Source organism: Ceratotherium simum, chromosome 34 (assembly GCF_057802395.1).
Source record: "Ceratotherium simum simum isolate JZ-2026a chromosome 34, ASM5780239v1, whole genome shotgun sequence".
Taxonomy (NCBI): Eukaryota; Metazoa; Chordata; class Mammalia; order Perissodactyla; family Rhinocerotidae; genus Ceratotherium; species Ceratotherium simum.
Genome location: NC_141933.1, coordinates 2,183,873 through 2,196,229, shown reverse-complemented (window position 1 = coordinate 2,196,229; position 12,357 = coordinate 2,183,873). Strand labels below are relative to the sequence as shown.

At 59.7% G+C, this 12,357-nt stretch overlaps 1 protein-coding gene across 3 annotated transcripts in view; it reads left to right on the top strand.

Annotated features, from left to right (window-relative positions):
- Positions 1 to 12,357, top strand: part of KCNQ1 (potassium voltage-gated channel subfamily Q member 1) — a 356,534-nt gene that overhangs the window by 100,595 nt on the left and 243,582 nt on the right. For all 3 annotated transcript variants that reach the window (XM_087422475.1, XM_004441115.3, XM_087422474.1), the window contains 3 exons: positions 7,280 to 7,390; positions 8,511 to 8,606; positions 11,465 to 11,587. In XM_087422475.1, coding sequence (XP_087278601.1) covers positions 7,280 to 7,390; positions 8,511 to 8,606; positions 11,465 to 11,587 — 330 coding nt within the window. The remainder of the gene's footprint in view (positions 1 to 7,279; positions 7,391 to 8,510; positions 8,607 to 11,464; positions 11,588 to 12,357) is intronic.

Sequence of the window (12,357 nt, the reverse complement as noted above, 5' to 3'; positions counted from 1 at the left end):
AGGTGGTCCTCACCTTCTAGGCTCAGCTGGTGGTGGTGTGTGAATGAGCGAATGAGTTGGTGTGCCTATAGAGCGGCTCTGTGCATGGCACCTGGGACAGCGGGTGTACGAGTCTCCTGGGGCTGCCACAATGAACTCCCACCCACTGGGGGGCTTAAAACAACAAAAATGGATTCTCTCCCAGTTCTGGAGGACACAGTCTGAAGTCAAGGTGTGGCAGGGCCACGTTCCCGCTGGAGGCTCTCGGGGAGGGGCCTTCCCGCCTCTTCCAGCCTCTGGGGGCTCCAGGCGCCCCTGGGTTTGTGGCTGCATCTCCTGTCTCATGAGGACATTTGTCACTGGATTTAGGACCCACCTGGATTACCCAGGATGATCTCAACTCGAGTTCCTTGACTTAATCACCTCAACAGAGGCCTTATTTCCAAATCAGCTCATATCTGAGGGTCCAGCTAGACATGAATTTCAGGGGGACACTATTCAGCCCAGGATAGTGAGTGTCCCAGGTGGACTTCATGAGAAGGTCCCTCCCCTCTCTGAGTGCCAGTTCCACACTGTCTAGCAAAGGTGCCAGCTCAGTGGCTGGTGTCCCCCACCCTGGGTGGGGACCCCCGATTCGGGTGTGAGAGCTCCCTGCTCCCCCAAGTGTGGTGCCCCACGCCTGGCTGCTGAGGTGTTTGGGGAGAATTTAAGACTTTTTTCTTTGCCCTTGGAACAAAATGCGTTTGTTTGTATTAAAGTTAGAGTGGAGGGAAAGGCAGTTTTGCACACACGGGCTCCTCTGTTTAGCGCCCGGGGGTCTCTCAAATCAGAAGGCTGCCTGGCTCTGTTTACCCCTGCGTCTAAATTTAGAATTAGAGGGAAAAGCCTGGACGCCCATCCCTGCATTTCAGCCACCATTTAAAATAGTCTGACTCCTGTTCACTCTCTCCTTAGCTGTTGGCTCCAGAAGGTTCCGGCTTCCCAGGCTGTACTGCATCCTGGCAGGACAAGGCCAGAGGGGTCTGGGAGCTGAGTGGGGGCCTGAGTGAGGAGAGGGCCTCCCAGACATTCCCGTGCTAGCCCTGTTGGCACCACCAAGTGGGTGGGGCCGGTGTCAGGACCCTGTCTGAAGCTGGGGAAACTGAGGTGGCATGGGCCTGGGGATGCTGAGCCAGCCCCCCAGCACGCAGATCCCACCCGTTCCAGGGCTCTTTCTCTGCCTGGAGCTCCACGCAAAGCCAGGGAGTGCTGCGCAGCCAAGAACAGAGGGTCTGCAGGAGCCCAGGCTGCTCCCCACCCCGGTGTGGTCCTCGCCTATAGGCTATAGTGTGTGGAGTGAGAACCGTGGGCTCTGGGAGCCCAGCCAGAGAAAGGCTTTTCAGCCGGGTTTTGCAGGATGAGTAGGAGTCCGCAAGGCAGGTCCATCTCTCTCTACTACTGCCCACTGGCGAACACCTGGGGAGATTGCCTACATGGACCTGGCAGGCCCAGTGAGGGTGGTGTACAGAATTGATTTCCTCCGGGGTGGGGTTCAGCTCATGTCAGCAAAGGTAAGAACTTTCCAGCTTCATCCTGAGGGCAAGAAACATGGTCAGCATCAGGAAACAGGGAAACCAGGAGCTCGGGGGTGGAGCCGGACGTGGTGCTGTATGCCAGCTCCACCACTGACCAGCTGTGTGGCCCTGGGCGGGTTACCCAACCTCTCTGGGCTCATCTGTAAAATGGGCGTGAGTACCCACTTCCGTGATTGTTGGAGAGTTGTCAGTGAGAACGCAGAAAGCTCTGGGCACCAGGCGCCCAGAGAGGACAGGGACACAGTGAAGGCTGTTGTAGATTTCAGGAGGCTGTTCCAGCCACGGTGTTCCTGGCATTCTCCAAAGCCAGACACCAGGCGATGGCCCTGCAGCAAGCTAATTCACACTCAAGTGTTTATGGCTGCTGTGATCCAATCACACTCCTTAGCTCTGCTGGTCTTGAGGGTCCTGCTCTGCCCCTGTCTGCCCTCCCTCCCTGCCACCTCCAGCACCTTCCTCGCAGAGCGGCCCCTCCTGGACCCCAGGGACCTCGTGTTTCTGATTCCCATTTCCAGGGCCTGGGCCAGGCTGCAGCAGGACAGGGGCTCATGAATGAATGACAGGGCCTCTGTCAGTGAGGCCGAGGTTGGGGGGGCAGACCATGGAGTCAGCTTCCTGGGGTGCAAAGTCAGCTGCACCATCAAACTGGCCCTGGGGCCAGAGCATGTGCTGTGCTGTGCCTCTGTTTCCCCATCTGTACAATGGGAGAGAAAACAGGGTCAACCTCTGAGGGCCGCTGTGGGGCTCACTGAGTAGGCCCTGATCCCTGGATCCCTGGCTATGATCCCTGGTGGCGACTGTTCCTGTTGCCATGAAGACTTTGCTTGGCCGATGCGGGCCTCTTGGCGATGCCAGCTCTTGCCACGAGGGTACATGTCTCGGCTTGCAGATCTGAGGTCAGGCACGTCGCTGCAACCCTGCTTGCTTGGGCCCCGGGGTACAGCAGGGGTCGGGCAGCCCTGGTCTTGTGCTCTTGGAGTCATGGTGGGGTCTGCACGCAGTGATTTGTGGGGTCCCTGGAGGACCCCCTCTGTCTGCTCTGGGAGTCAGAGAGGGCCTTCTGAGGAGGTGACATCTGAACTGAGCCCTCAAGGCAGAGTCACCTGGGCTTTCTGCACGTGGGGCCTTGAGCCTGGCCATGCTGTGGGGTAGACGTGGCCTGGCTGGTGCCCGGGCTGTCTGTAGCATCGTGTCAGCCTCTGTCTGGGACTCCTGGGGACTGCTCAGGAGGAGGGAAAGAGAGAGGTCCTGTCCCCCACCCGTTGGTGCTGCAATGGCGGCCCCCAGGCGCAGGCCCCTTCTCGCCCGTCCTCGTAGTCCGTATCCCCGTCTGGCGGGTGCTCGGGGCCCAGGAGCCACACGAGGCGAGGACGCGGACTCGGCCGGGCCTGAGCTCCACATCACCGTGAGTGAGAAGATAAACTCATGTGACGAGAACCCTGGGCCTGCACGGATCTGTGTTCATTTATTTACTTTTTCCTGCTGAAAGGAAGTGGGTTTATTTTGGGGTATGTGATTGCTTTTGTTTTACTCATAGTTTGCAAGCCTGGCTGGGCTGCTCCCTCCGCCCCCTCCCACCAGCCAGGCCGGGGTCTCTCGGGGCAGGCCTGCAACCGGCTGGGGCTGGGGGTCCCCTGGGAACAAGAGCCCAGGACCGCTGCTCCTGCCCTTCACCGCCGCGAGACAGTCCTGCCTCTCACCCAGCCTCCCCTTCTGTCCACGCTTCTCCTTCCCCAAGGCTGCCCTTTCCCTGGCTCTGTCCTTTCAGCGTCCTCTGGGCAGCAAGCTAATTCACACTCAAGTGTTTATGGCTGCCGTGGTCCAATCACACTCCTTAGCCCTGCTGGTCTTGAGGGTCCTGCTCTGCCCCTGTCTGCCCCCCACCCCCCACCTCCAGCACCTTCCTCACAGAGCGGCTCCCCCTGGACCCCAGGAACCCGAGGCTGGGTGAGGCCTGGACCCATGACGAGGCAGCAGCCTCTAGCCTCAGGTTTGTTCTGCAGCCCTCCTAGCGTCACGGCATGGAGCCTGGGTCGTGCAGGCATTGTTTGGTGCCAGCTCGGTCACTTACCAGTGGTGAGACCTCAGGCACAGTGACTGCTCCTCTCAGCCTCAGTTTCCCGCTGTGTAAGATGGTGCCTAACTCAGCATCACCTCAAATTTGCCAAACGGAGGTGCTGCCTGTGATGTGACCCCCTAAGTGTCCGCATTGGCATTATCCTCTTGCTCCTTGCCTCTGGACAGACGACCGTGACATCTCCAGATGGGCCGGGCCTGTGGAGGTGGCTGCAGGCTGACCGCCTCCCCAGTGGAGTCAGGGTTTCTGGGCTGGACCTCCCATCTCCCTTGGAGGCTGGTGTCCAGGAGGCTGCTTTAAAAAAGAGAAAATAAAATGATGCCCGTGCCAGCTTCTCAGGACAGAACGTGTGTGTAGGGGGGAACTAGAAGGTCCTCTCATGCCTCTTTTCCCTCAAAATGTAAGTGAAGGCACAGAGGAGAAACACAAATGATGGAGGACACGCCCCAGCGCCGGCTCCCCAGAGGATGAAGACATCTTGGGCCCCCCACCCACCCGTCTCTACGGTCCTGTCACGGGTGTGTCCTTGGGTTCACGTGAGCCAGCCGGTGTGTGCTGCAGTCTGGTGGGGGCCACCTGGGCTGCGGCTGCGGCGGCCGGGTTGTGTCTCCCGGAGTTTGTGGGCCCAGGGGACGTGCAGATCTGCATTCTGGATCACCCGCCATCGAGGGCAAGTTCCGAGCACAGAGGCTATAAAACGGCCCATTCCTGAGCTGCTTGTGTCTGTGAATTCAGGAAAAACAAACAGCTCTGCGGGGATGGGCCGTTTCCTCAAAGAGCTGAAAGGATGTCGTTAACTTGACAAAGAGGGTCTGTGACAGGGTCTGAGAGGGGAGGCCGAGGTCCCCAGCTCTGGGCTTGTGCCCTTCACGGTGGGGGGTGGGGGACACCTGGCTCCGGGCTCCCCCAGTTCTGCCCACCACCCACCCAGCAGGGAGTCCCAGCATCTTCTGGGCAGGCGCAGGCCCAGGCATGGCGCCAGGTGGAAGAGGACGAGGGGCCACCCTCCAGGGTTCTTGTCTGCTGGGGTAGATGGGCTCAGGCTCCACTCCATCCTGGGGCCCTTCCAGGCGAGCCCCTTCCCTCCCCCACCTATATCCGGTTCCTAGTCATCGCCGGGTTTTATTTTGCATTAATTTTGGTAATTTAGAAGGTTGCATTACATGTTATTTGTCTTGAGGCCTGAGTTTTGGGCGCCCCCTTAAACTTTACCCCAGGTGTAAGTGCCTCACACGCCTCCCTGGTTGCGCTGTCTCAGAGGCCACCCTGCCTCTCGCTCTCTGCGTGGTAGCCATTCTCAAACTCGTGGGTCTCAGGACCCCTTTACGCTCTTAGCAATTGTTGAAGACCCCAGAGAGCTTTTGTTTACATGGGTTATAACTATTGAAAGCACATTAGAAAATAAAACTGAGAAAGAAATTTTAAAAATGTTTCTATATTAATTCATTAAAATAATAATAGACCCATTATATGATTACATAAATAATTTTATGAAAAACAACTGTATTTTCCAAAAGAGGGCTGGGTGCAGTGTCTTGGAAGCCCACCCCACTTGTGGCCCCCATCTGCCTTTGCTGTGTGCGCCGGGCACTCTGCAGATGCTGCTGTGGCCCAGGCCTCACATGTAGGGTGCAGGCCCCCCACGGGCTGCAGACATGGGGGCTCCAGGCTCCCCAGACCCCCCTTATCTCCCAGCCAGCTGGCAGCCTTGCCCATGGCCCCTGGCTCCACCCTGCAGGTACCTGGGCCGTGTTCCAGGTGTGCATGGCGTGTCTGTGTGTGTGAGATGTTGAGCCTGAGTGTGCCCAGAGAGTGTCAGGCTCGACGAGGGTACCAGCTGCCTTCATGTGACCTTGTGCCGTGTGTGTGTGATGAATGCAATTGTGTGTACCACGTTCCTGCCTGAGCACATCAGGCTGTTGCCTGTCTTAGCGTGCGTGTGTGAGGCACGTTTGTGAGTGTGCACTCATGTGCACAGGCTCGGGTGGTCCGTTTAAAGTGCCCGGCAGTAGGAGGCTCAGTGCACTCGGCTTCTGTGTGTGGGACGTGTGTTTGAGGGACGCTGACGTGGCAGGGAAATGCTCCGTGTGTGCAGCTGTGGGAGATGGCTCTCCGAAGTGCCGGGATCATAAATAGACGCACGGTCCGGCAGGGCGGGCTCAGCAGTGGCTGGTCTGTAACGTCCTCAGTCACAGAAGCTGAACTAGGTGGCTGTACCTCCCACGAGTTGACTTGCTCTGTGGTGTAACTCAGTCTCCTGCATTACAGTACTTTCTGCCGCCCAGGCTCCTTCCTGCTCCTGTTTCCCGCTGGCTCTCGCCTCGGCTACAGCAATTCTGAGCGGTGGTGTGTGTCTGTCTCTGTCCACGTGCACACGTCTGCGTCCCTGCCCAGCTGTGGCCACTGGGCCTCTCCACTCTGTCCGTCCCTCCTCAGTGGCTGGTGGAGAGTTTGGGGGGCACGGAGTGAGCCAGTGGTCAGCACTGTAGAACTCACCGCTTTCTGTCTGGGCCTTGTCTTTAGTCAGTCTGTTAAATGGGCCTCCCCAGGCCCTGTCTTCACGTTCCCAACTCCCTGCACCAGCCTCATGGGGCAGGGGACGGAATGGAGGCTCCGTGTAAACCTTCCCAGGCCTGCCAGAGGTGATTTTTACTTGGCCTGGACTGGAGGCCTCAGAGAGGAGAAGCTGGGCTGGCAAGACCCTGGGGCAAGCAGGTGGCAGCCAAGCTGACTACTCACAGGTAGGGAGCCACAGGAACACTCTGGGCCACCATGCCTGCTGCCCTGGCATGTGGGTATGAGTGCGTGTGCCGACAGGACGAGCTGTGACTTGGGGGCACCCTAGGTCCCCTTGCCAGGCTCAGAGCTGGCTCCTTGGACACCCAGCAGGCAGCCCCACAGCCCAGACTCCGGGGCATGGGCAGGCATGGGCCCGGGCCAAGCGGCTGGCACGGTCGGGTGGGCTCTCGAGTCCCTGCAGAGTGTCATTGTCAGGCTCCCACCAGAGCCCCCAGAGAGCAAACCTCAGATGGCAGTAGGAGGCAAGCCTGGGGTGGGCATGGGGGTGGGGTAGGAGCAGCCCCTCACTCTCCTTGTCCCACCACACACCCCGGATGGACAGCCCCCCACTGAGAAAAAGGATTGAACTGCGTCTGGTTCTCTTGGAAAAAGGACAAATGAAACATCTGGTGCCTGGGGGGGCGTCAGGAAGTGGCGTGTCATTCCCATCCTAGCATTTTGTCAAGGACCAGCCTCGGTGGGAGTTTCCGGCCTTCTGGGGGCAGTGCGCAGCGATGTTGGTGGCCCGGGTGGCGGACCTCCTCAGGGATGGGGCAGGTGTGTGGAGCAGGTAGGCCACGCCTGGCTGGCGTGTCTGGCTGGCAGGCCCTGGCCTTCCATCGGCACTGAGCTCCTGTGCACACCCCGGTGGACTTGCTTCCTTTACAGTGTTAAGTTTGGGAGGCCCAAACCATCTGGCTGCTCTGGCACTGGTCCTTTGGCTGAGCCACATGGCCATCTTGGTGATGAGGTCTCTCCCTGGCCTCCATTCACAAGGTGGCAGGTCTTGGGTGGCAGTGGGTTCAGGCTGGACAGATGCTTGTCCTGATTTTCTGGGGCCTTGACTGCTGACTGCTGTCCCTCCTTGCAGGTCACTGTCACCACCATCGGCTATGGGGACAAGGTGCCCCAGACATGGGTCGGGAAGACTATTGCCTCCTGCTTCTCCGTCTTCGCTATCTCCTTCTTCGCGCTCCCGGCGGTAGGTGCTCCACGTTGGGGGGCGTCTCTGCCGCTCACCAGCCTCTTCCAGGCTTTGGGCCTGGCTGGGGGTCTCCCCGTGAGCAGATTCATCACAGGGGCGGCACATTCAGAGCCCAGCTCACCTGCTACAGGCCCCTGGAAGCCATCTGCCTTCCTGTTCCCCACCCCCAGTGGGGTCCTTTGTAGCGAGTGCAGGAGGTGGCCTAGGACGGTCTGATGGTGATCGCCAGGCCGTTAGTGGCAGACAGTGGGGTGCAGGCCGGCTTAGTCGGCCCCTGAGGGGAAGGGGTGAGGTGCCAGTGTGGCTGCTGTGTGACCACAGAGGTGGAGTCCGTGTGCCTGGGAGGGAGGGAGCAGTCCTGCACTGTGGCCTAGGAGGGGCTTCGATCCATGTCCTTTCCGGAAATCATAGACCGTGAGGGTTAAAATCTTCTAGTTCACTATGTGTGTAGGTAGGTGTGTGTGTTATGTGTGTATACGTGTGGTATATGCATGTGCATACTATGTGTGTGTGTGTTATAGACCACATGTGTATATGTGTACACATTGCATGTGCATGTGTGTTAGGATGTGTGTATGTGTTTATATGTGTATGTGTCACACAGGTATACTAGAGCATGCATTTGCTTATGTGTGTGTGTATAGATCATGTATGGGTACATGTGTTCTCTGTGTACAGTATAATACGTGTGGCATGTGAGTCTATGTGTATGTGCATGTGTTGTATGTATACAGTATATGTGTGTGGTGTATGTGTACACACGTCACATACCTGTAGTGTAGTATGTGTGTGTGTATGCACATGCATGTGCAAGTGTAGGACTTGATCACCTCTGTGGACAGGGAGCTCCCTCCCTGATGAGCTAGTCCTCTCCATCCCGTTGGCAACCCTGGGGTGGCAGCAGTAGTCCTCCTCAGATGGGGGTTACCCTCTGCCTGGGCAGGCTGGGCCAGAGGTGCCAGCCTCATTTGTGGGGCCTGCAGGGCTGAGCAGGCCTGGCCTCCCCAAGCTAGCGACCCCGTGTCCACCATGTCTCCCCAGCTCCCGCATCCTGCATGCTTGGGCCCATCTGGTGGCCACTGTGTGGACACAAGCCCTGGTTTCTGTCCCTTCCCAGGGGATCCTCGGCTCTGGGTTCGCCCTGAAGGTGCAGCAGAAGCAGAGGCAGAAGCACTTCAACCGGCAGATCCCGGCAGCAGCGTCGCTCATTCAGGTGAGGGCCCCCACCGAGGCAGCCTTGTCACTGCCCTCTCCTTGTCGTCATTGTGTCAGCCTCATGTCCATCTGCGTAAATACAAGCTAGCGTCCATTCTGGGAATTGGGAACCACTCTCAGCCCTGAGTTGACCGGCCTGTGAAGCTCCCGAGACCCTGTGGCTGTGGATCCCTCCAGAACGTGGAAGAACCACGTCTGCAGCACAGACGTGCTCGCCTGTCGTAACTTCTGCTCCTGGGAACCATCCAGTGATGCTGACAGGGTGGGCCCAGGAGTTGGGGGAGCTTGTCTCCCTCTACCGTGGCTCCCACAGAGGGTCACGTTCAGCAGGCTGAGCTGGGGGACAAGGAGGTGGCTTGGCCAGTCCTGGATTCGACATGGCCGGTTCTGTGGGCCCCTCACTTCTTGGCCACAGAGGCCGGCCTTGGTGTCACTCCTCTCCCTCCTCTTCTCCCTCTTTCTGCCACCCCTGCTCTGCATGCAGGCGAGTCTGGACGGGAGGAGTAAGGGGTCCCCAGGGGGCCATCCCCCACAGGGCTCAGGGCCCTGCCTGTGCAGCCTCCATGCCTTCTGGGCCACTCCCAGCACGCATGGAGCTCAGTGTTCCCGGGTGATGGGAGGTGAGGACCAGCGATCCAGCAGCGCAGGCCATGCACTGCATTCACAGTGCCAGCTTAGCTCTCAGAGGCCCAGCAGCTGCCCCACACAGGGCCTGTGGCTCAGAGTGCCAGGCCTTCAGTGGTGGGGAAGGGGCTGCGCCTGCCCTGAGGCCCCTCATTGCCTGGTATGGAACCAGGCAGGTCGGCTTCTCACTCCCCTCAGCCCAAAGTTGCTGTAAGGACACTGTCCCAGAGGCTCTGAGGCTGGGGGACCAGAGGCGGCAGATCCTGAGAGCAGTGGGGAGAGGAAGATTCTGGAGGTGGGCAAGGAGGCAGGTGGCCCCAAGCCCCCAGACACTTGGCTCTGGTCTGTGACCCCAGAACACACCAGAGAACCGGGCCACCCTTTTAATGCGAACAAAGACTTAGGGCCAAGACCCACTTGAAAATGATGTCCCTGAGAGTCTTGGTCACTGGCCTCTGTGGGGGCCGAGTGGTCCCAGGGCCTGCCTGAGTGGCCAGGAATGGGGGTCTGCAGCATGGGTTTCGTCATGTGTCGGGCTGTGGATGTGCGCCCCTCTCCCAGTGGGGCAGCTGCAGTACACGTGTGGACCCCTCTGCACACCCAGAGCTGAATGCCCCCCAAAGATAGTCTCGGGTCATGCCCTTGGGCCTCAGCCTCCTGACCACTATGCCTCGGGCAGGGCCCCAGTGAGGGGTAGGCAGCTATCCGTTATTCAGCCTAGGAGCCGGGGCTCAGCCAGGGTCTCCACCTCGCTCCTCTGAAGCCCTTCCGGAACCCACCGTCTGGGGCCTGGACATTATACCTGGACGGGAAGGAAATAAAAGTGGCCATAAAGCCGAGGGCAGCCTCAGGCCCAGTTTTATGACCCCACAGTTTCTCCTTTCGGGGAGACCATAAATCAGGCCCGTAAAACCAGCCCAGCCTGCCATGGGCAGCCGCCTGCAGGAGGGGAGCATGGATGGCTGTCCTGCGGAGCCCTGTGCTGCTCCCAGGAATCACACACCTCGAGAATGAGCATCCCTTAGAAGGCAGGTCTATTGGCGAGTTCAGGGGTGCAGACACGCCCACCACAGGAAGACTGGAGCTGGGGCCCAGGGAAGGGCACGTTCAATGAACCAAGGCAGGAAGCACGAGGCAGCTGGACGATGTTGTGTTTGGGGGCAGGACATGCGCAGGCTGCTTGGGACGGTGGGATCTGGCGGTGGCTTGTCGTGGATGTGGTGGCCGGGCCTGTGGCCTTTCCCTGATTGTCCTGGGTGGGTGTGAGGGCTGCGTGTGCCCCCCACCAGCCACCATGTCTGCCTGGGTTCCCATCACAGGGATCATGTCACTGCCCCCAGAAACCCTGCCAGCGTGCCAACACGGTCCCCACCTCCTCCCTCTCAGGCTCCCATGGCAAGCAGGCTGTGACAAGACCCCCAGGATGCGTCCTCATACAAGGCTCCTGGCACCCCCTTCTGTCCCACCCCTGCCCACCCAGACGTGGCACGGCCTCCCCTCAGGTCCCCTGCCAATGGCTTCTCCTCCTCCGGGTCATCCCCTGTGTGGTGGTTACCTCTTGAATGGAGGCTTAAGACCTTCACCCATGTGCCGTCTGGAGGCTCCCCCCAGCTGTAGGATGGCCCTGGGGCCCCTGGGCCCTGCACTGGTGTCTCTGCGAGGGGCTTTGCTTCCTAGCCACTCAGTCTCACCTCCCACCAGCTCCGGGGGCCCTGCTCCTCCACATTCTGCCTGGTGCCCCCCCTTCCCCCCAGGCTCCAGGTGACCTCTGTTCTGCAGCGCATCCTCACTGGATGGACTCCTACTGTCCGGTTCTGCGCCTGTCCCTGTACTAGCCGTGTATGCCCAGAGGAGAGGCAGCCGACTGGGCATCTCCAGGGCCTGATGTGGGGCTGGACTGCAGGAGGGACTGGTGGGTGGAGGTGGTGGCTGATGGATTGGGGTTCCCAGGGGAAGGCCTCTGCTGTCTGAGCTGCGAGTAACAGTCAGTGCATGAGGCCATGAGCTGCCTGACACAGGAAGGGGCTGAGCCAGGCTGTCTGGGGGGTGAAAAGGCTCTGGGAGGTGAGGGACCAGGCCCTGAGCCTGGCGGGAGGCAGGGCTGGCACACAGGATGCCCTGCTGTCCTGCCAGGAGGGGGGTGCACAGGGTAGGATAGGTGGGCTGCAGCTTCTGTATGAGGCCCCGTCGGGTGCTCGGTGGGTGACAGCCTCTCCCTTCTGCTGGTTTCAGACGGCGTGGAGGTGCTACGCGGCTGAGAACCCCGACTCCTCCACCTGGAAGATCTATGTGCGGAAGCCCTCCCGGAGCCATGTTCTGCTCTCCCCCAGCCCCAAGCCCAAGAAGTCTGTCATGGTAACCAGCCCCCACCTGCCACAAGAATGGGGGCCACTCGTTAGCGGGTGGGGAGATCATGGGGGCCACAGCTCCTGGCCAAGACTTGACTCTGGCATCTCAGCTCAGTGTAGCCCACATTGGATGTCAGCACCATTCTGGGCACTGGGGGTGTACACCCCATGCTGGGCCCCCACCACCCCAGTGTCCCCAGGCTCTGGGGCGTGTGAGACTGGCTGCTCTGAGGCCTGTAGGAGGTCCAGAGGAGGTGCCCCAGGAATGGGATGGGCTAGATTCCTGCCAGCTGCCGGAGAGAAGGCTCTTGAGAGGGCCTGGATGTCGGGCCGTCCGTGCTGGGTATGGCAGGCGGTGGGGGACAGAGGTAGCGTCCCGGCTGGAGGAAGAGGGTCTTGAGGGCACAGTGTGGGGGAGTTCAGGCAGGCTTTAGGCAAGAGTCTCGGGATTTGACTGGAGTAGCGAATGAAGGGTGAAGTCAGCCTGGCAGCTTCTCCCTCCTGGCCTCCCCGACAGCCTGCTTTCCCAGTTACCGGCTGCCTCTGGGGCTCTGCACCCACTGTTCCCTCTGCTGGAATATTCTCCCAGATTCCCACATGGCCTGCTCCCTCCCCTCCTCCAGGTCATCTCCTCAAAGAGGCCTTTGCTGGCCTTCAGTTAATCCCCCCCATCACACACTCGAACCCCCTGCTGGCCTTTGTCACCACCTGCCCTGCTGTGTTCTTGTATATTTATCTCTTTGCCAGTTTCCCACCACATGCCCCCCTCGGCCATGA